Consider the following 23957-nt stretch of genomic DNA (forward strand, 5'->3'; position numbering starts at 1 on the left):
TCTATTTTTAGTAGAGACAGGGTCTAGCTCAGGCTGGTTTCGAACTCCTGACCTTGAGCAATCTGCACGCCTCGGCCTACCAGAGTGCTAGGATTACAGGCGTGAGCTACCGCACCAGGCCTTAAAGTTTATGTGTGGAGATGGGCTCGGGCTTGCTATGTTAGCCAGGCTGATCTTCCTGGTCTCAAGTGATCCTCCAGCTTCTCCTCCCAAAGTGCTGGGATTACAGTTGTGAGCCATGGTGCCCAGCCTGTTTTACTTTGTTAATGAGATGTTTCTATCACAGAAGTTTTAAATTTGGTGTAGTTTAATTTTTTCATTTGTCACTTGTGCTTTTGGTGTCATATGTAAGAAACCATTGTATAATTCTAGGTCACAAAGACTTCTGTCTTGGTTTTTAAGAATTATATAATTCTAGCTTTTGCTTTGAGGTCTTTGATTAATTTTTATGTATGGTGGTAAACATTGTTACTTTAGGACGAAGGTAGAATATAAATTGGTACTTGATCCAAAGTATGAACTCTAGTGTGAAGTAGGTGTCCTAGGCCCCATCCTTTTGTGTGTGGATATTCAGTTCTTCCAGCAATGTTTGTTGAAGACTTTTTTCCCCATTGAATTGTCTTAGTACATTTTTTGGAAGTCAGTTGACCATAATGTATAGGTTCATTTCTGAATTTTTTGTTTTGTTTTGTTTTTTGAGACAGGGTCTCACTTTGTTGCCCAGGCTAGAGTGAGTGCCATGGCGTCAGCCTAGCTCACAGCAATCTCAAACTCCTGGGCCCATGCAATCCTACTTACTGCCTCAGCCTCCCGAGTAGCGCTGGGACTACAGGCATGCGCCACCATGCCCAGCTAATTTTTTCTATATTAGTTGGCCAATTAATTTCTTTCTATTTATAGTAGAGACGGGGTCTCGGTCTTGCTCAGGCTGGTTTTCGAACTCCTGACCTCGAGCAATATTGCCTGCCTCGGCCTACCAGAGTGCCAGGATTACAGGCGTGAGCCACCGTGCCCAGCCTCTGAACTCTTAATACTATTCTATTTGTATGTATGTCTATCCTTATGCTGGTGAGTAGTGGGTTTTTTTTTTTTCTTTCAAATCAAAAGCGTAGTTTATTATATTTCAAACAATAAGCAGTACAATTAATCAAAGTATGTGCCTAAACTGTCAACACAGTTTTGCCATCTTAAAGGTAACTTGCTTACACCAGACGCAAAGAAGCCTGGAGAGCAAGTGGCGAGGAAATCACAAAAGGTGTTTTCCACGGCTTGTTGAGAATTGAATATTTTTCCTTGCAAGAAGTAGTCCAAAGCCTGGAAGAAGTGATAGTCAGTGGGTGCAAGGTCTGGTGAACACATGGTGGATGATAGAGAGTTTCCAAGTCCATCCCCTGTTGTTTGAGCTGTGTTGTTTTTTGTAGTAGTGGTTTTAAGAAATAAAATTTTGTTCTTATACTATTATACAAAAGAAAAATAGTAAACAATTTGTTACATGTGTTTTGAGAACTTATGAAATAGTCTATAAATGAATGTCCCTTCTCAATGAGTATAAATGTGTAACTTAAATATTTAACTTAATTCTAACTAAATTTATAACTGTCTTGATACATAAATTGCCGGTTTTTAATATATGATAAAATTTTTAACTACAATTTGGATTCTAGGCAATGGTTATGACTGTTGACTTCCCCTGCTTAGTGCCTTGTGAAATTTTTTGGTAGAGTGGAGCATTAGAGAAGAGAGCAGGATTATGCAAAAGCCTGAAAGAGTATCTGTGAAGGATTCTAAATTTCTCTGAAGTGAATAGTTGTCAGGTATTTATGATGAGAAGTTACATAGATTGCAGCTAATATATTATCAGTGGACAAGACATAGTATCTGTCTTCAAGGCACTTAGAGTCTAAAAGAGAAAGACTGTCGAGTAAGCAGGTACTGTTTCACAACTGCCTTGATGGGAAAGGTGGGATGCTATGGGACATTTAAGGGGGTGTCTAAGAGTTTGAGGAAGACTTGGAGGAATTGGTGTATATACAGGGTAGGTATTAACCCAGCTTGGATGAGAGGTAGGGGAAGTGTGAGAGTGGACTGGGGGAAGAGTCTAGAAGCAAGAGACTACAATATACTCAGTAAGACTAGAGTGTGCACTGCATGGAGAAGGATGGGTGTAGAAATGTGGTAGGTGAGAGATTAGGAGGGGCTAGCCAGAGATCATGGAGTCATTTTTATGGAGTATGAACTTTGTTTTGAGGGCAAAGGGAAACATTGGAAGATTTTAAGCAGAGAACTGACGTTCAGATTATCCTCTGGATTCAAGGTAGCTAAGATTATTATTTCTTTATTCTTTAATAACATTTTCATTTTTATTCCAGCTTACAAAAATTACCTGGTAAAATCTTACTGTGTCTTTTTTTTTTTTTTTTTTTTTTTTTTTTGAGACAGAGTTTCGCTTTGTTGTCCAGGCTAGAGTGAGTGCCGTGGCGTCAGCCTAGCTCACAGCAACCTCAAACTCCTGGGCTCAAGCGATCCTCCTGCCTCAGCCTCCCGAGTAGCTGGGACTACAGGCATGTGCCACCATGCCCGGCTAATTTTTTATATATATATCAGTTGGCCAATTAATTTCTTTCTATTTATAGTAGAGACGGGGTCTCACTCTTGCTCAGGCTGGTTTTGAACTCCTGACCTTGAGTAATCCGCCCGCCTCGGCCTCCCAAGAGCTAGGATTACAGGCGTGAGCCACAGCGCCCGGCCTCTTACTGTGTCTTTTACATATCCCAAAATACTGCTTTATTTTACTCTTTGCTCTCATCCTTAGATGATAATATTGCTTGGTGTAAGTCTAAGTCAGAGTTATTTTTCCTTAGTGGTTGGTAGTTATTTCTTCACCATTTTTGGTGCTCCCTTGCTTACTGATGGAAGGTCTGATATCAATCTTGATTTTTATTTTCTGTTTGTAGTTTTTAGGATTTTTCTCTTTATTTTAGCTTTTCATACATGAAACTGTGTAATTTTATTGCACCATGGGTAAGGATTGTGGCCTATACAACTTGTAGGTTTTGGAAATTTAAGTTTGTCATTTTGATCTGATGTATGATTAATAGTTGTAGAAAAGTCAAAATGTCCTCTTTTTGTAGATGTCAAAGTTTAGTAGACATTAACTATATTAATTATATCCAGATTTTCTGTATCATTACTTAATTTTTATTTATTGGCTTGACCAAGACAAGGAAAGTTTCTCTTCTAGTACTTTTGACTGTGAAACCTCTTAGTATTTCTATCAGTTTCTCCTTTTATTTTCTAACAGTTTTTCTTTGTATATTTCAATATTAATGTTATTTAACTTATTGGATGGCTTTACCTTAATTAGGAAATATATATACATATATATTTATATATTTATATTTTGAGACAGAGTCTCACTCTGTTGCCTGGGTAGAGTGCTGTGGCGTCAGCCTAGCTCACAGCAACCTCAAACTCCTGGGCTCAAGCAATTCTCCTGCCTCAGCCTCCTGAGTAGCTGCGACTACAGGCATGCGCCACCATGCCTGGCTAATTTTTTCTATATATTTGTTGTCCACCTAATTTCTTTCTATTTTTAGTAGAGATGGGATCTCGCTCTTGTTCAGGCTGATCTCAAATGACTGAGCTCAAATGATCCACCCGCCTCGGCCTCCCAGAGTGTTAGGATTACAGGCGTGAGCCGCCACGCCTGGCCCCAGAGAGTTTTCTTATGCCTTTTCTCAGTTAATCCTCATCCTCTCCACCCCTTCTAGCAACTACTGATTTCTTATTAATTTGTACATTCTGGTACATAAAATAAATGGAATCTTATAGGATGTACTTTTCTTTTAGTCTGGTTCGTTTCACTCAGTATCAAGTTTTTGAGATTCATCTATGTATTGACTGTATTAGTCATTCTTGTTGCTCTAAATATTTGCCAGTATTGGGTAATGACAATGGTTTGAATATTCCTTTGGATGGCAGTTTGTTGTACTATTGTAAATTGAGAATTATAAGGCAGAAAGCAAATTTGTTAATCATTTGATAGAAACTCCTCAATTTATAGATGAACAAACTGACTTGAAACTTACTTATTTAATGGCAAACAGCAAGCTAGTGTTGAACGTTCATGGATGACTTATTATTAATGTTTTGATCTAATGCTTATATTTCTGAGATTGTGTTTTATTTTCTTTGTAATTAATAGATACTTTTGTTTCACACTATTTTCAGAAAATGTTTTATATGAGTTAGACAAGGGGAAAGAACATGAAGTAGATTTCATCTAAATTCCCTTTTTAGCACTCCTTTTTTTATCCATGTAATGCTTAAAGGAGGAAGAGCAGAAGAGAAGGAAATAGAAAGTTGGGAACTACTCTAAGAAACTTGCAGTTGAGGGTGTCATATAAGTTCTTTCAACTGGTTTCTTCCTATTTGAGTTTCAGAATGAATTGAATTCTATTATTTGAGTGTGCTTTATTGTTCCTAGGTATGCAGGTGCCTTGAGAGCTTCAGGGGAAATGTCTTCAGCACAGTATATTACTGCAGGTTAGTATGTTAAAATATGCCACTTTTCGATAGGAGTATACATTTTAGTTTTCATTCACAGTCTGTTTAGTACTTTTTCTGTTTACAGAATGTGTAAAATATCACCTCATTAAGATTGGAGTGTACTTTATACTTACATTAAACAACTTGGAACTTATTATCCAAATTATAAACTAGTGATAAATTTTTGATTTTTTGGATTAAGTTATAATTTTGGCTTCAGGTTCTATTGTATAATATATCTTTGGGAATGACTTTGGGGATAGCCAGAGAGAGACAGGTTTTATCATAGTCGATGTGATCATTTTACAAGAGAGTCTTAGTGGGTATTAGTATAAAGAAGTGACATGCGTGAGGAGAAACAGAAATCCTTAAAGGCTAGCAATAACTTGTTTCTTCATTGCATGAGATCATATCCGCCTCCGCCTCCCCCTCCCACCCCAGTCACCAATTTTGGACATTTTTACAAATAAATGCTCTTAATTCATTGGGCTGCATTGACAGGGTTTTTACAGCCATGCTTTTTTTTCCCCTAACAGCTTTATCGACATATAATTTACATACCATCCAATTCACCTATTTAACGTATAAGTCACTCATTTAAATTCATTGTTTTTTAGTTTATTCATAGAGTTGTGCAGATGTCACTACAATCAATTTTAGGATATTTTCATCATTTCAAAAAGCACCTCCATAACATTTATCAGTCACCCTTTCTCTCTCACCACTCTCAGCCCTACCCAACCACTCCTCTGTTCTCTAGATTTGCCTATTCTGGACCTTTGCTGTAAATGGAATTAAACAATATGTGGGCTTTTGTGACTGGCTTCTTTCACTTAGCATAATGTGTCAAGGTTTGCATGTATCAGTACTTCATTCTTTTTTTATTGCTGGATATTAATAACGTTCTATTATATATATGGACCTGTCAACATTTCATTTATGCATTCATCATTGTATGGACCTGCCACATTTCATTTATCATTGATGGACATTTGCAGTTTTTTCACTTTTTGACTACTATAAACACTGCTAACATTTGTGTATAAGTCTTTGTGTGGACACATGCTTTCATTTCTCTTGGGTATATATCCAGGAGTGGAATTGCTGGGTCATATATAAACTTTATATTTAGCCTTTTGAGGAACTGGCAGACTGCAAAGGAGTTGTGCCATTTTACATCCCCCCAGCAGGGTTTGAGGGTTCTGATTTCTCCATATCCTTGTTAACACTTAGTATTTTTGGTCTTTTTGACTATAGCTATCCTAGGGGTGTGGTTTGGTATCTCATTGTGGTCAACTATTAATTTTTAATACTATAAACAGTAGATTTCTTTTGCATCATTTGGAGTTAGATTTTACTGTAACCTTTTTTTTTTTTTGAGACAGAGTCTCACTTTGTTGCCCAGGCTAGAGTGAGTGCCATGACATCAGCCTAGCTCACAGCAACCTCAAACTCCTGGGCTCAAGCAATCCTCCTGCCTCAGCCTCCCAAGTAGCTGGGACTACAGGCATGCGCCACCATGCCCGGCTAATTTTTTCTATATATATTAGTTGGCCAATTAATTTCTTTCTATTTATAGTAGAGGTGGGGTCTCACTCTTGCTCAGGCTGGTTTCGAACTCCTGACCTCGAGCAATCCACCTGCCTTGGCCTCCCAGAGTGCTAGGATTACAGGCGTGAGCCACTGAACCCGGACTTTTTTTCTGAATGTAGATTTATTTGTTGAGGGGAAGCTTTTAATGAGAAAATGTGATCATTTCTATCTAGTTCATTTGATTGTGTACCTGAGAGTAACTCAGAATTTCAGGAGCTTTTTCAGCATCACATAGGAGGCTTAGAGTATTGGTGGGATAAAAAATATTGTCCTTTGCATTTTTGCTTCTGTAAATTTAAATTTACAGAAAAGTTGCAAGAATTCACCAGTTACTAACTCTTCGTCACATTTGATTTCTCCTTTTTCTATAATGCACGTAATTTTCTGAAGTATTTTAGAATAAGGTTTCAGACATCATGTCTTTTATTCCTTAATACTTAAGTATGTATTTCCTAAGACTAAGGACATTTGTAACCATAATTATTATTAATTTTTAAAATCTGGGAGTTTAACACTGTTTAGTACTCTAAAATACAGACTTTGTTCTAATTTTGCCAACTGTCCCAATATTGCTTTCATTTTTTTTTTTTTTAGTTGAGTCAGGGTCTTACTCTTTCTGGACTAGAGTGCAGTGATGTCATCACAGCTCATTGCAGCCTCAAACTCCTGGGCTCAAGTGATCCTCCTGCCTCAGCCTCCTAAGTAGTTGGGGTCTACAGGCACGTGCCACCACATGTGGCTAATTTTTCTATTTTTAGTAGAGATGGGGATCTCACTCTTTCTCAGGCTGGTCTCAAACTCCTGTACTCAGCCAATCCTTCCTCCTTGGAAAGTGCTAGGATTATAGGTGTGAGCTACCATGTCCAGCCCAAATATTGGTTATTAAATAGTTTTTTCTTGCTTCGGGAGTCAATGTAGGATCACATATTGCATTTAGTTATTGTTGTCACATCTCATTAGTCTCTTTTAATCCAGATTTTGTTTCTTAACCTTTTTCTTTCAAACTAATGAAATAACTTTGAGATACTTTGTTGATATTAAATCTTATCTGGGTTTTCTTTTCAGTAGTTGTGTACCTTAAAGTATTATTACAATTTAGGCTTTTATTAAAAAATAACTAGCTTGATAGTGATGCCCAAATGTCAGGCTATTACTAAGCCTTTCCTCCAAAAATACTTTTTAAACCTTGTGCTTAGTTTTGTTCAGGAACATTTTCTTGAGCCTCTGCTTTGTGCTGAGTTTCTGTAGGATTTTCTTGGTTCAGTCTGTATAATAAAGACAGATGAGACTTCACATCTTGGGTATTAACAAAACAAGTTGAGATAAGTTAGATTAGAGTTTGTATTAATGTTACATGAAGTAAAGACAGGGCATGATAGGAAGTCAGCAGAGGAAAAGTGTTCTGAACTCTGAGAGCACAGCTGAATCCGTGACTGTTAAGATTCATGCTGGTAAGAGGGGATACATAGGGAAGAGGTTCTGAAGAGAAGGCACATTAGTTTTGGTTCTTAGCTGTTCCCTAGAGTCAGGAACTATGTTTAAGGAGCCAGATTTCGATATCCAGTTCAGTAGAAGAGAACCAACTTTAGGCAGAGCTAAGTTGGGAGTGGTGACCTGATGGCCTAATAATTAATGGCAGAGTGACAGAACATAACATAATGCCTATTTGATCCCTAGACAGAAGTCGTGTGTTTTCTGTATTGAATTAATACACTCCACTTTGTTTGGGAAGACAAAGCCTGGCAAGGACAATGAGAATGATAAGGCTCAGAAGTTGTTTATAGCTTGTGATTGCATTATAAAGTCTTTTAAAGTTCTTTTAAGACTTAAAAATGAGTATTTTTCTTATTCTCATTAGGGAGTCCAACAATTATGAAAGGTTACATGTATTTAAAAATAGTTAAGCAGGTTTTTGTTCTGCCTCAGCCTCCTGAGTAGCTGGGACTACAGGCATGTGCCACCATGCCCGGCTGATTTTTTTTTTCTATATATATTAGTTGGCCAATTAATTTCTATTTATAGTAGAGACGGGGTCTCGCTCTTGCTCAGGCTGGTTTTGAACTCCTAACCTCGAGCAATCCTCCTGCCTTGGCCTCCCAGAGTGCTAGGATTACAGGTGTGAGCCACTGCGCCCGGCCAAAAATAACTATATTTTTTATAGAGTTGATAGCCAAACAAGCATTCTTCAGTATATTGAAATGAATCTCTGTTGGCAGGTTTTTGTTCATATTAAGAATTAATTTGTAGTAGCATGTATTAAGTATGCTGTTATTTTACTAAGGCAATGTTTGCTTTGTTTTTAAGCCCTTAGAGATTTGTTTGATTCCATGGATAAAACTTCCTCTAGTATTCCACCTATTATTCTACTGCAATTTTTGCACATGGCTTTCCCACAGTTTGCGGAGAAGGGTGAACAAGGACAATATCTTCAACAGGTAATCCGGGCAAGGCTTTTTGTTCTGTAAATGTAAAACTGAAGCTTCCTACACTTACCATACTTATTGGAACATATTTGGAAATAAAAATATCAGTCTGCTCCAGTTCATACCACCATTATCTCCTGCCTAGAGTAGTGCAGTAGTCTATTAACTGATCATCTTGCTTCTGCTTTTACCCCTCTGTGGTGTTTCTCCACAAGTGTCCAGTGTCCTTTTTAAACTGTAGATAGGATTATATTGGTCCTTTGTTCACCCCCTGGTGATTTTCTACCCTAGTCCCAAATCCTCTAGCCCCTGGCTCCCTGTCTGAGCTCATCACTGCCACTCTTCCCTTGCTTGCCTCTCTCCAGCCAGGCTAGCTTCCTTGCTCTTCCTTAAACCCTACAAGTGCCCTCTTCCTGCAAGGCCTTTGCTCTTGTTCCTTTGGCTGTCAATTAACTGTAAGGCTGGTTCCTTCACCTCCCTCAGGTCTCATGGTGCCAAGGCTTCAGGCTTTCCCTGACTACCTTATTGAGGTAGCACTTTTCTCTTCTCCCATCACTTTTTGTTCTCATACTGCTTTTTTTCCTTCGTAACCCTTATCTGTAGCTGAATTTATGTTTTCACTGTTATGTATTCCTCATATCTAGAACAGTGTGTAGCACAAGTAGGAGCTCAGAAAGTATCTGTTGGATAAATGAATAAACTATTCTGGAATTCTTTATCTTTTTTGAAGATCATATACCTAATTTGGCTTAGTATTTTTAAAGAAAAAAAAAATAGCTTTCTCCCCTTAAGGAAACAGTAATTATTTTGGAAGGATTTTATAGACCAGATACTGTCACTGCCAGGATTACTTTCAATGTCATTTTTCAAATTATAGGATGCAAATGAATGTTGGGTACAAATGATGCGAGTATTGCAACAGAAATTGGAAGCCATAGAGGATGATTCCGTTAAAGAGGTAATAGAAATATATTTGTGATTATAGACTTTCATTATACCTTATTTTTTTTGTTTCCCCCCCAAAGGCTTGAAATAAATTCAAGCCTTGAAATTCAAGCCTTTGAATACATGCTTAATCTGCAGTCAGAATTTGAAAGCTTATGTTTGACATTTGAATTTAGTGTATGTATTAACCTTAATTCATTGAGCATCTATAATCTCATTTAAATAGTAGCATTTTACAGAAAGGGACTACATTTTAAACAGCTTAAACGTGTGTTACTAAATTGAATTGTATGGAAGGAAATATTAATATCTATATAAAGTAAAATTGGAATTTTTATTTCATTTTTACAGACAGATTCTTCATCTGCATCAGGAGTGCCGCCTTCTAAAAAGAAAAGTTTAATTGATCAGTTCTTTGGTGTTGAGTTTGAAACTACGTATCCTTATGAGCCAAGATTTGTATAGATTGTATTCATAACTTGAAGTAAATAGCGTAAATGGCATAGTTGGCTGATTGGTGTGGTGGGTGGGGCAGAAGAAAATTCTTTACAGGTTTTTATGCCCCCCAAAATATAATGGAATTAGGAATTTGGAAAAATATACCCATTGGAGTGACCTCAAAGGTTAGAATAGGATACTTATTTTTTTTTTTTTTTTTTTTTTTGAGACAGAGTCTCACTTTATTGCCCAGGCTAGAGTGAGTGCCGTGGCGTCAGCCTAGCTCACAGCAACCTCAATCTCCGGGGCTCAGCGATCCTACTGCCTCAGCCTCCCGAGTAGCTGGGACTACAGGCATGCGCCACCATGCCCGGCTAATTTTTTTTTTTGTATATATATTTTTAGTTGGTCAATTAATTTATTTCTATTTTTTTTTGGTAGAGACAGGGTCTCGCTCAGGCTGGTTTCGAACTCCTGACCTCGAGCAATCCGCCCGCCTCGGCCTCCCAAAGTGCTAGGATTACAGGCGTGAGCCACCGCGCCCGGCCCGGATACTTATTTTTTAATAATATTATTTTATATACATTGAAGGATATTCAGTGTTTTTTTTCCAAAGAACATTGTTAACAGTCTACCTCATTAATTCACCTCATAGAGAATTAATTTTTAATTGTATGAAATGGAGTGTATCAATTAAATTATATACATGAGATTGAACCAATTATGAATTTAGGGAAGGTACTGTTTTCTGGGTCATGAATAGAAAAAATTAGAAAGGATTTCTGTTTATGTATCTTTGGGTTGTTAAGACCATTTTAAAGCCAAATGAAATACCAACTTTTTGTTAGAGTTTATTGTAGTTTATCTTTAATACACATTTGTATATTAAATATATATTATATTTGCTATTATATTTGCATATATATGATTTGCTATTTATAAATATATTTAATATACATTTGTTAAATGTATATTAAATATGTTATATGTAATATATTTAATATACATTTATTAAATAATAAGTGTGTGTGTATATATATACGTTTTTTTTTTTTTTTTGAGACAGAGTCTCGCTTTGTTGCCCAGGTTAGAATGAGTGCCGTGGCATCAGCCTAGCTCACAGCAACCTCAAACTCCTGGGCTCAAGTGATCCTTCTGCCTCAGCCTCCTGAGTAGCTGGGACTACAGGCATGTGCCACCATGCCCGGCTGATTTTTTTTTTTCTATATATATTAGTTGGCCAATTAATTTCTATTTATAGTAGAGACGGGGTCTCGCTCTTGCTCAGGCTGGTTTTGAACTCCTAACCTCGAGCAATCCTCCTGCCTTGGCCTCCCAGAGTGCTAGGATTACAGGTGTGAGCCACTGCGCCCGGCCAAAAATAACTATATTTTTTATAGAGTTGATAGCCAAACAAGCATTCTTCAGTATATTGAAATGAATCTCTGTTGGGAGACCAAAATGTTTTAAATACCAATGAATGATACTGTTAATTTTAATACCATTAGGATAATGCTATATTCAAGATTATTTAACAGATCGAATATCTATTGGCATATTCCTTATCTTATTTTCTAAAGAATGAAATGTACAGAATCTGAAGAAGAAGAAGTCACCAAAGGAAGAGAGAATCAGCTTCAACTTAGCTGTTTTATCAATCAGGAAGTCAAGTATCTTTTTACAGGACTTAAATTGGTAAGGACGTTTGTGAATGTGCCTACTTGCTAACATTTATTTGTATCCCCAAAGTCAGTACTCATGGTGCTTTAATGGTCATTTGTAGACACGTGTAGAGCAGCACCAATTTGAGATGCATGACAAACATGGTCCCAGCCGAGGTCAAACATGGCAATACTCTACCTTCTTGTTTCAGCTCTCTGGCTGTAAATAAGTATCCTTTTAGCAGTAATTTTAGTGCCATGTTATTTCATTTTTGAGGTTTTTGTTTTTTTTTGTTTTTTTGTTTTTTTTTTTTGGTGATTTTTGCTGTTTAAAATGACCACTAAGTGTAGTACTAAAGTGTACTATATGGTGTTCCTATGCACAAGAAGGCTGTGATGTGTGTTACTAAGAAAATACACGTTAGAGAAGCTTCATTTGGGCATGAGTTGTAGTACTATTGACTGTGAGTTCAGTGTTAATCAGCACTATAACTGTAGAGGAAATACGGTGACTTTAAAGAGAAAAACACATGGAAAACAAGGGTATGAATTGATTGGTTGATGAAAGTGTTTTGACTAGGGGCTCATAGGAACTTAACACTATATTTCCTGTAGGAGCCAGTGGCTCAGTATTCATTAAATCAGTGCTCATGGTATAACTACTGTGAATAACAAAAATCAACTGTATAGTTGGAAATCAAACTTCAACTAGCGTTTTGTTTCATAGACAAAAACATTATTTACATGGTTGCATAGCCTAACAAATATTGCAAGATCTTTTATTAATCAGTATGGATATTTGTCACACTGTGAAGTAGCACCTAATGCTTTGTGCTATCCCTTGCTTTATTTTAGAGCACTCAAGAAATGTTTGTGGAGGAAGAGATTTAATTTTTCCATAGAGATAGTTGTTTTCATGGGCCCCAAAACTAACTTGGACTATTAACTTTAAGGAAAGTTACTTAATCTAAGCTTCTGTTTTCTTACATGAAAATGATAGTAAATAGAGAGTTGTGTGGATTCAATGACAATTCATGTAAGGCTTTGACTGCCAAGTCTCTGCTTTTAACCATTAATGGTGACCAGGGCTTGTGCTGTGCAAATCAGGTCACAGAGTTATTCTGCCCTCATGCTGTATTGCAGCTGAGGCCCTAGAATTTAACTTAATTGGTTTGTGGCAGAGCCGGAGCTAGAACTTGCTTCTCTCATTATTCAGTTAGTATTTTTGTATAGTGCCATACTAAACAATGCACATACTCACATAAAATGTAGACTTCTGCTAATGAGCAGATTGATAAAACACAACAGTTTTGTTTGCTGCCTTATTAATTTGGTATGGTTTGGGGAGTATATGTATCTCTTAAAGTGTCTTTCAATTTAAACTGTTATCTTTTAATAGTTTTTAAATTGAAATTCATATGATTCTTCTGATTTCAAAGGCACTGGTAATTGGGATTGTTTATTTTAAAAGTTAGCCATTATAACATCTAGATATTTGGAGAATGGCCTGGAGGGCAGAAATTAAAAACATTTTTGTGAGTCCTTTTTCTTGTTTCTTCTAGCCATGACCAATAAGGACAAGATTTTAAAGAAGAAAAGTGGTAGTGCAGCAAAGTCAATGAAATAAAATAAAACCTTTGAATAGGTCTTCTGTACGGAGGACTAGCTTGGGCAGAAGGGGGTGGGGTTGATAGGCATTGAAGTGGAACAGAGATTATATTGATAAACAAGATGATTTGCTATCAGGGAGCTCCCATCTACAGTTTGGAGTAAGGCTGATGAGGAGAAGGGTTGGTATATAAAGACATAGGAAGAAGGAGAGAGTGATATTCTTTGCTTTGTGATACCGAGCAGAGAGTTTTGGTGAGGTGATGTGAGTATAATGACTTTCAAGAGAAGTTAATTTGAAAGCACACAAATACTAGGTAACCACCAAGAGTTCAGTCACATAAACCATGATGCACAAGTTTCATGACGTCAAAAAAACGAAATAATAAATGTTAATTGGAGAGTGTAGAGTTGAATGCTTTGGCATAGATTCTCGAGGACCATGTTTTCTTTATAATTTTGTAAAATTATGAGAAAACTAAATATACTTGGAAGTTCTAGATGATAGTAGATTGGTGATAATAGGTATAATTTACCCAATGACTAGCATGGCATCAGATATACTTTCTTGGAAAATATGTATTCCTGAGATGTATTTATTTTGTTTATAATATTTAAGATGCTTTATCATAATTTTTCTGATTATTCTTGAGTAATTTGGTTCCATGTTTCTCTATTGCTTTGCTGCTGAATAAACTTGGTTAAATGTTAAAAGCCTACTCCTCAGTGATTCCTTCTGTAATGTGATTAGTAATTTTTAAAAATCAAACTTTAAAAAATTATTACACAAGTATTACATGCTTAAGCATTAAGTTTTCTGATTTCTTTTTTTCTTAAAGCAGAGCACATTAGTAGTGCTAACTTTTTAAATAGTTAGAAATAGTAGATAATATTTATTGAACATAGTTTTATTTCATAGTTTATTAAACATAGCCAAATAGTTTCCCAGTTTTTTTACATGTACTAACTTGTATAGTTCTAATAACCCTATAATGTAGATACTATCAACCACCTTTTGCAAGTGATACCCAGAGGGGATAAATACCTTTACCAGTGTTTCATAGGTTGTAATAAGTGGAAAGGCCATTATGATGGTTAAGATTTAATTTCCCACATCTGTGAGATTAACCGGGGTCTTCTGTTTTATGACTTTCTCAAATTTAACGATAATTGGTGGCTATTGGAACATTTTTATACCTAAAACATGAAGAATCAGTTTCCTACATTCTTTTAATTTTCCTCTAGTATGAATATCTGATAATTCATAGAAGAATGACAGAAGGCTTTGTTATATGAAATACAATATAAATTTTCTGAGTGTCATTTGGGTCATAACTGAAAAACTTTCAAGCATTATTTACATTCAGAGGAGTTAACACTGGTATAAATCATTCAATGCCTTAGCAGAATCAAACAATATCTAAACCTCTTGTCTTTATTCAAATTGTTTCTCAATGGTATAAATCCATTGACGGTACTGTATATTGTCTATTAAGCGGTGTTAATTTTTAAAGAATTAGAGGTAGGATTCTATATTACAGAAAAAATTCAAAACTAATGTTTGGGCTGGGCGTGGAGGCTCACGCCTGTAATTTTCGCACTCTGGGAGGCTAAGGTAGGATTGCTTGAGATCAGGAGTTCAAAACCAGCCTGAGCCAAGAACAAGACCCAATCTCTACTAAAAATAGAAAAATTAGCTGGATGCGGTGGCATGCACCTGCAGTCCCAGCCACTTGTGAGGCTGAGGCGGGAGGATTGCTTAAACTGAGGAGTTTTAGGTTGCAGTGAGCTATGATGATGCTACTGCACTCTACCTGGGGCGACAATGTAAGACTCTGTCTCAAAAAAAGAAAAACAAAAAAACCACAAAAACCAAACTAATGTTTGGTCTTCTGTTAATGTTCTTTTTTAGAGACTTCAGGAAGAAATCACCAAACAGTCTCCAACATTGCAAAGAAATGCTTTGTACATCAAATCTGTAAGTTGTGTAGTTCCTTTTGAAATCAAATTCCATTTCATTGAGAGATTTCCAGTTAGTTAATTTTACCAGTCTTTAATACCACAAGGAATTAAAAAAATCGTGTGATATTTGGATATGATAGGATTTCTTTCCATTTTCTCTCAGTCCAAGATCAGCCGGCTACCTGCTTACTTGACCATTCAGATGGTTCGATTTTTTTATAAGGAGAAGGAATCTGTGAATGCCAAAGTTCTTAAGGTTAGTAATAAACTTTAGTATGTTTACAAAATGTAATTCTTGAAGGCAGTCTCTAACTTATAATGGGTTTATTTATTCCTCTTTAGGGATAGTTAAGCTTTCTTTTTAAAGTACTTAGAGGAGTTATTAACATTAGCCAAGTGATTCTTAAGCAAGAATGCATATTGGAATTATTTATTATCCTTTTTATTTTTAATTATACTCATGTTTGGCTTCTCCCCTTTTAGCCCCAAACATCTAATTAAGTCTTGGGTGGGCCCTAGGGTATTACAGATTTAAAAAGATTTATAGATTGTTCTGTTGGATCTCTGTACTCTCCAGAAACACTGCCCTAGACTAGATCCTCTGTTTCAGAGATAGTGATTCAGGTTTGGGGATAAGAATGAGGTAGGAGATAGATAGTATAACACACTACACTGTATTGTAGGTGGTGCCTTTTTCCCAGGTAAAAAGAGTTAAATCACTGGTGCCTAAAGAGTACTTAACTTGTAATCCCTTGTTAGGAGCCAGCCTTATGATCTGTGTTGAGCTATAGCTCTGCTACATATTCATAGAGTCCCTGATCTTTGAGAGAGGTATATAATTCTAGCCTCAGGAGCTGAAATTTGTAGTACATTTTCCAATATACTTAGTGTTGTATGAGAAGGTTAAATGTAAAGGTATCTACAAGTGTTTAAATATTTATTAATATGTTGTTGAACTATATCACTTATTTCTATGTAAAATTGTATTTCAAATGAAAAAAACCCATTCATAAGTTGACTCCAGTTTTGGGGATCTGTTTTCACAGCAACTCATCTAATATTTCTAAAATATTTCTTCTGTTATATAAATTTTGGTACCTCCTCTGTGGTCAGTTTTATAGGTTAGACTAATGGAAAAATATGTTTTGAACATTTCTTGCCTTAAAGTTAGAACCTGATGATTATTTTTTTAAGACAACCACTAAGAGGTTTTCAATGCAGATTTCTAAGTGATTTGATAGATTTTATTTTTAACTTTATTTGTATTATAAAAACATTACTTTTAACATGTGATAGGTATTTTAAATAACGGTGTGTTTATACATTTTTTCTTTTTGGTTTGCACATAGGATGTTAAATTTCCTCTTATGTTGGATGTGTATGAACTATGTACACCAGAACTTCAAGAGAAAATGGTCTCTTTTCGATCAAAATTCAAGGATCTAGAAGATAAGAAAGTGAATCAGCAGCCAAATACAGTAGGTTCTTATGTTGACTTTAATATTTTAATCTTTGATCTGTGCTCAGCAGTTACTTTGTATTGTTAATCTGCTAGTAAAAATGGATGAGCCTATATTATAATTAGCAGATATACACATCTTATGTATATTGGTGCAAGCTTTTAAAGCTTAAGGTTGATTTTAGCATAAGAAACAAGAGCTTTATGTACAATGAATGCATCCTTGATGATAGAATAAGCTTAATATTTTCTTTGCCCCTATAATCTGTAGCTCATATTCCTTTTATATTTATCTTCTCAAAGCATTTCATATACAATTTTATCTAATATTTTCAGATTGTGTTTATTATTTTCCTTGTAAGGCATAGAATTATCCCTATTTTTAGATGGAATTGGAGGAGGTACAGAATATTGAGTCATTTATGCCACTGTGACAACTAAGTCATATCTTTTTTGTTTTTTAAGAGACAGGGTCTGTCACTCAGGGTGGAGTGCAGTGATGTGATTATAGCTCACTGCAGCCTTGAACTCCTGGGCTGAAGTGATCCTCCTGCCTCAGCCTACTGGGTAGCTGGGACTATAGGCCACAGACCTCCATACCTGGCTAATTTTTTATAAATTTTTAAATTTATAGAGGTGAGGTCTTGCTATGTTGCCCAGGCTGGTCTCAAACTCCTGGCCTCAAGAGATCCTCTTGCCTTGGCCTCCCAAAGTGTTAAAACTACAGATGTGAGCCACTGTGTCAGGCCTAAGTGATATCTTTAAATAGATGCTGCTGGTATACCTGTAACTGCTAAAATCATAGCCATAGCCATAGCAACTTTATATTTAACAAATTATATTATTTTAGGTTCAGATAAGGTATAGCTGAATTATATGTTGACATTTTTTTTCTTCAAAATGAAAAAGATTTCCTGGTAACTAAAAGTAAAGTTTTGGGCCAGATGTGATGGCTCACTCCTGTAATCCTAGCACTCTAGGAGGCTGAGGTGGGTGGATTGCTCGAGGTCAGGAGTTTGAAACCAGCCTGAGCAAGAGTGAGACCCCATCTCTCTATAAATAGAAAGAAATTAATTGACCAACTAATATATATAGAAAATTAGCCAGGCATGGTGGTGCATGCCTGTAGTCTCAGCTACTCGGGAGGCTGAGGCAGGAGGATTGCTTGAGCTCAGGAGTTTGAGGTTGCTGGGAGCTAGGCTGATGCCACAGCACTCACTCTGGCCTCGGCAACAAAGCGAGACTCTGTCTCAAAAAAAATAAATAAATGTAAAGTTTTGAAATTAAATTCTGTCCCTCACAAAGATCAGGACATTTGTATACCCCATCTGCAGGAGCAGAGCCTATCACAGGGACATCAGATTTCCTCAATAACTGGTTCTTCCATGCAAAACTACAGTCAGTGACATAGTTTAACGCAGTGCCTTCCATCTCAAGCTATTAGAGAGCAGTGGAGTCCATATCCACAAGTACGATCCACCAACTGGGAGCTTAAGCTGGGGGACTAAACTCACTAATATCCTTGGCAAGAGGTGAAGACAACAGGTCAGAGGTAATGCAACTTGCTGAAATACCCCTAGGGCAATACAGGACTGGTGTGCCTCTCCAAGGCACTGTCAAGGAACAACCCTTGGGGACTTGGAGATAGGGTTGTACACTAGTCCTAGCATCCCAGTTCTTGACCAAGTGGCCTGATGAGAAAGAATCAGCGAACGAATGCAGGAAATATGAAAGATCAGAGAGAAAAGTCACCACCAAAAGAAATCATTAGATCTTCAACAATGTGCACCAATTTAAATGAGATGATTAAAACAACAGAGGAAGAATTCTGAATATGGATTGTAAAAAATCTCAGTGGAATTGAAGAGAAAATAGAAACCTAATACAAGAAGCCACAAGAACAATACAGGAAATGAATGAAAAATTCCCTAAAGAAACTGAAGTACTGAAAAACAAACAGAAATACTGGAAATGAAAGAGGCATTCAAGAAACTACAAAACACAGTGGAAAGCCTTAAGAATAGCGTGGATCATGCAGAGGAAAGAATCTCAGACCTTGAAGATAATGCCTATGTGCTAACATGAAGAAAAAACAGAAGTAAGACATGAACAAAACATAGAAGAAATGTGGGATTATGTAAAGAAACCAAACATAAGAATTATAGGCATCTCGGAGACAGAAGAAAACACACAAGGGTTGGAAAATCTTTTTCTTGGAATAATGGAGGGGAAGATCTGTGTGGCCTGGCCAGAAATCTAGATATCCAAGTAGAAGAAGCACACAGAACTCCTGGGAGACTCAATGTGAAAAAGCAATCACATCACATAGTTATTAGGCTGGCCAGAGTAAACACAAAAGAGGTAATCCTTTGAGCAGTAAGATGAAAACAGCAGGTAACCTACAAAGGAAAACCTATCATACTAACTGCAGACTTCTCATCTGAACCCTTACAAGACAGACGGAATTGGGGACCCATTCTCAATCTTCTAAAACAGAATAATGGCCAACCTGGAATTTTTTTTTTTTTTGAGACAATTGTCTGGGCTAGAGTGCCATGGCATCAGCCTAGCTCACAGCAACCTCAAATTCCTGGGCTCAAGCAATCTTTCTGCCTCAGCCTCCCGAGTAGCTGGGACTACAGTCATGTGCCACCATGCCTGGCTAATTTTTTCCATATATTTTTAGTTGGCCAGTTAATTTCTATGTTTTTAGGAGAGACGGGTCTCACTTTTGCTCATGCTGGTTTCTCTCAATCTGTAGCTTGTCTTTTCCGTGGTGGCTGATAGTTAGTCTTCATGTATTTATTTGCCATTTGTATGTCTTCTTTGGTGAAATATCTCTTCTTGTCTTTTGCCTGTTTCTTTTTTTTTTTTTTTTGAGACAGAGTCTCGCTTTGTTGCCCAGGCTAGTGTGAGTGCCGTGGCGTCAGCCTAGCTCACAGCAACCTCAAACTCCTGGGCTCGAGCGATCCTTCTGTCTCAGCCTCCCGAGTAGCTGGGACTACAGGCATGCGCCACCATGCCCGGCTAATTTTTTATATATATATCAGTTGGCCAATTAGTTTCTTTCTATTTATAGTAGAGACGGGGTCTCGCTCTTGCTCAGGCTGGTTTCGAACTCCTGACCTCGAGCAATCCGCCCGCCTCGGCCTCCCAGAGAGCTAGGATTACAGGCGTGAGCCACCGCGCCCGGCCTTTGCCTGTTTCTTAATTGAACTGTTTTTTCACTCTTGAGTTTTGAGAGTTCTTTATATTCTAGACACTAGTCCTTTGTCAGCTATGTGGTTTACAAATATTTTCTCTCAGTAGCTTCTCTCAATAGCTTGTCTTTTCATCCCCTTAATCTAGGGTCTTTTTTGTAGAGAAGAAGTTTTTTAATTTTGGTAAAATCTAATCTGTTTTTTCCTTTGGTTGCTAGTGCTTATGGTGTCATGTGTAAGAAACCATGGCCTAGTCCAAGGCCATAAAGATTTATGCCTATGATTTCTTATAAGAATTTTATAGTTTTAGTTCTTCTATTTAGATCTTTGGACTATTCAGGGTTAATTATTTATATGGTGTGAGATCTGGGCCAGATTCATTCTTTTGCATCCAGTTGTCCTAGCACCATTTAAAAAAAAAGAGTATTCTTTGCCCATTGAATGGTCTTGGCATCTTTGTAGAGAATCTGTTGTGTGAGTGTATTTCTGGACTTTTTTTTTTTTTTTTTTTTTTTGAGACAGAGTCTTGCTCTGTTGCCCTGGGGAGAGTGCAGTAGCATTATCGTAGCGCACTGCAACCTCGAACTTCTGGGCTGAAGCAGTCTTCTTGACTCGGCCTCCTGAGTAGCTGGGACTAAAGGCATGCACCATGACGCCCTGTTAATTTTCCTATTTTTAGTAGAGACTGGGTCTTGGTCTTCCTCAGGCTGGTCTAAACACTGAAGCTCAAGCCATCCTCCCACCTCAGTCCCCCAGAGTACTAGGATTATAGGTATGAGCCAACCTACCCGGCCTGGATGATCAGTTTTTATCACATTGGTCTATGTGTCTTTCCTTATGCCAGTACCACACTGTCTTGATTACCTTAGTTTTCTAATAAGGCTTGAAATTGTAACGTGTCCTTCAACTTTTTTCTTCTTTTTAAAGATTGTTTTAGCTATTGAGCCCCTTGTATTTCCATATATATTTTAGGATCAGCTTGTCAATTTCTTCAAAAAAACGAATTGAGGCCGGGCGCTGTGGCTCACGCCTGTAATCCTAGCTCTTGGGAGGCCGAGGCGGGCGGATTACTCAAGGTCAGGAGTTCAAAACCAGCCTGAGCAAGAGCGAGACCCCGTCTCTACTATAAATAGAAAGAAATTAATTGGCCAACTGATATATATATAAAAAATTAGCTGGGCATGGTGGCGCATGCCTGTAGTCCCAGCTACTCGGGAGGCTGAGGCAGGAGGATTGCTTGAGCCCAGGAGTTTGAGGTTGCTGTGAGCTAGGCTGACGCCATGGCACTCACTCTAGCCTGAGCAACAAAGTGAGACTCTTTGTCTCAAAAAAAAAAAAAAAAAACAAATTGAAATTTTGATCAGGATTGCATTGAATCTGTGGATCAATTTGAGAGTATTGCTATTTTAATAGTGTTAAGTTTTACAGTCCAGAAACTTGATGTGTCTATTTGTTTAGGTCTTTAATTTTTTATTTATTTATTTATTTTTTTAATGGCAGGAAGTAATGTCGCAAGGTCTTTAATTTTTTTAATACTGTTTTTATAGCTTTCAGTGTACATGTCTTATACTTTGGTTAAATTTATTCATGAGTAGTTTATTCTTTTTGATGCTTTTGTAAGTAGTGTTTTCTTAATTTCATTTTCAGATGTTCATAGCTAGTGTATAGAAATACAGTTTTTGTGTATTGGTGTTATCCTGAATTTATTAGAGTTTTTTCCCCCTCTTTTGTATTTTGGAAGGGATTATATAGAATTGTACAGTTGGTGTTAATTTGATTTAGACATGGGGAAGAATCCTCTGGTACAACAGAGTCTGTGCCTGGAGATTTCATCTTCAGGAGTTTTAAAATTACAAAGTCAATTTTCTTCATAGTTATAGGGCTATTCAAATGATCCATTTCATACTGGATTTGTTTTTGTAGTTTGCGTTTTTGCAGAATTGATCCATTTGATTTATCTTGTCATATTTGTGTATAGTTGGTACTAGTATTCATTTATTCTTTTGAGGTTGGCAGGGTGTGTAGTGAGATCTGTCTCATTTCATTCCTGATACTGGCAATTTGTGTCTTTGTTTTTTCCTTGCTTGAGAATTGTTAATTTTATTGATCTTTTCAAAGAACTACCTCTGTTTTAAATTTTATTGATTTCTGCTCTTTTCTTTGTTCTGCTTTGTGTTTATTTTGTTCTTTTTTTTCTATGTTCATAAGGTGAGAACTTTACAAGCTTTCCCTCTTTTCTAAAATATACATTTAATACTATAAATTTCCCTTTGAGCAGTGGTTTCACTGTAGCCCACTAATTTTGATTTATTGTATTTGCATTTTCATTCTGGTCCTTGCATTTTATTTCTCTTGAGACTTGCTCTTTGACCGTGAATTATTTAGAAGTGTTTAAGTAGTTTTCTTGTTATATTTCTGTTGATTTTATTTTGATACCATTGTGGTGAGAGAGCACATATGTGATTTAAATTGTTAAATTTAAATATAATTGGTACATTTAGACTATATTAGTGTTTAAATCTTGCTGTTCTTTTTTTTTTTTTTTGCCTTTTTGTGAGTTACTTGAATAGTTTTTAGAATTGTATTTTGATTTGAATGTTTTCAAATATTTCTTTATATAGTTTTTTCATGGTTGCTCTAGGTGTTTCATATTATCTACATAAAAAGGTGTGGTTAACCTGATTGCCATTTTTTATTGTGGAATCGTTTGACTTCTTGCTTTCCCAGCTATCTTTAAACTGCTGGCATTGCCTTCATTTACCATAATCGTTTTCAAGAACTTTGTGCCTTATGCTTAGATAAGTTTAATTTTTTTCATTTACACACTGAAATGAATTGAGGCAGTGAGTTCCTGCTAGAGGTCCTTGTCTAGTAAATCGTGCCTCTTTTAATGTAGGTAAATTTTTGCTGAATAAATATTTCGGTTCATTTTGGCTGAAGTGGTTAGGTGGCCCTGGCCTAGGGGATTTAATATAAATTACAATAATTAGACTCTTTTTAAGGCAGTTTTCTTTTACCTATGTGATTTGATGATATTTTGGTAAAATTAGGGAATTGGGTTTTCCTTTACTTCCTAGGGCACTCTTTAACTGTACTGCTGTATTCACTGGTATGTTCTAGGGTTTGAAGTTGGTCATAACATCCAGGGTGTCTGTTACTATACGGTAACAAGATTGTATAAAGTGTAGGACCTCTGAGTTTAGTTTTATATTAACTATAGTTATTTCATTTTAGTAATTTGTAAGGTAGACTGTACTTTGCCTCAGCGCTTTGCATTGTAGACAATAAATGTGTGAAATTGAATACTCACTGAGAATACAAATTTCCAAAGTCATGACTTAAGTATTTTTTCTCTTAGAGTGACAAAAAGAGTAGTCCCCAGAAAGAAGTTAAATATGAGCCTTTTTCTTTTGCTGATGGTAAGTAAAATTTTCATTTCAATTGAGTATTGTATGTGTGTTTTTTAAGGTAAAATTGCTATCTTGCCACATTTATTCTGATATGCTTTTTAAAAAAATTCAAGTTTCTTGAATAATGTGTCATATAGTAAAATCACTCACCACCTTAGTTCTAAGAGTGAGATATTTCTTAAAACATCAATCATGAAGCCTTAACTCTGATTGGATAGTAATGACTTATTGGATTCTAATGAAGTAGTACTTCCCTAATCTGAACTTGAGTTATTCTTGATTGTTACCTAGCTTGAGAAAGCACATTCGTTGTCTACTATTAATGGATTTACATCTTTCTTTAGATATTGGCTCCAATAATTGTGGATACTATGACTTACAAGCAGTGCTGACACACCAGGGAAGATCTAGTTCTTCGGGTCATTATGTATCATGGGTAAAAAGGAAACAAGGTAAAAAGTCTGTTTTTTCCCCAACTGTTACACTGTGTATTTATTTATTTATTGACTGACTAATTCTCTCTCTCTCTCAAACACACACACACACACACTCTCACTCTTACTCTGTTGCCCAGACTAGTGTGCCGTGACATCAGCCTACTCACAGCAACATCAAACTCCTGGGCTCAAGTGATCCTCCTGCCTTAGCCTCCCAAGTAGCTGGGACTACAGGCATGCGCCACCATGCCCAGCTAATTTTTTCTATATTTT

At 36.6% G+C, this 23957-nt stretch overlaps 1 protein-coding gene across 3 annotated transcripts in view; it reads left to right on the top strand.

Moving 5' to 3' along the window:
- USP14 (ubiquitin specific peptidase 14) overlaps window positions 1-23957 on the top strand; it is a 47975-nt gene that overhangs the window by 19952 nt on the left and 4066 nt on the right. For all 3 annotated transcript variants that reach the window (XM_012746086.3, XM_012746088.2, XM_012746087.3), the window contains 10 exons: window positions 4487-4545; window positions 8446-8576; window positions 9442-9522; window positions 9861-9946; window positions 11528-11642; window positions 15129-15194; window positions 15342-15434; window positions 16528-16656; window positions 23196-23256; window positions 23592-23699. In XM_012746086.3, the coding sequence (XP_012601540.1) occupies window positions 4487-4545; window positions 8446-8576; window positions 9442-9522; window positions 9861-9946; window positions 11528-11642; window positions 15129-15194; window positions 15342-15434; window positions 16528-16656; window positions 23196-23256; window positions 23592-23699 (929 nt within the window). The remainder of the gene's footprint in view (window positions 1-4486; window positions 4546-8445; window positions 8577-9441; window positions 9523-9860; window positions 9947-11527; window positions 11643-15128; window positions 15195-15341; window positions 15435-16527; window positions 16657-23195; window positions 23257-23591; window positions 23700-23957) is intronic.

Source organism: Microcebus murinus, chromosome 17 (genome assembly GCF_040939455.1).
Source record: "Microcebus murinus isolate Inina chromosome 17, M.murinus_Inina_mat1.0, whole genome shotgun sequence".
In the NCBI taxonomy this organism is placed as follows: Eukaryota; Metazoa; Chordata; class Mammalia; order Primates; family Cheirogaleidae; genus Microcebus; species Microcebus murinus.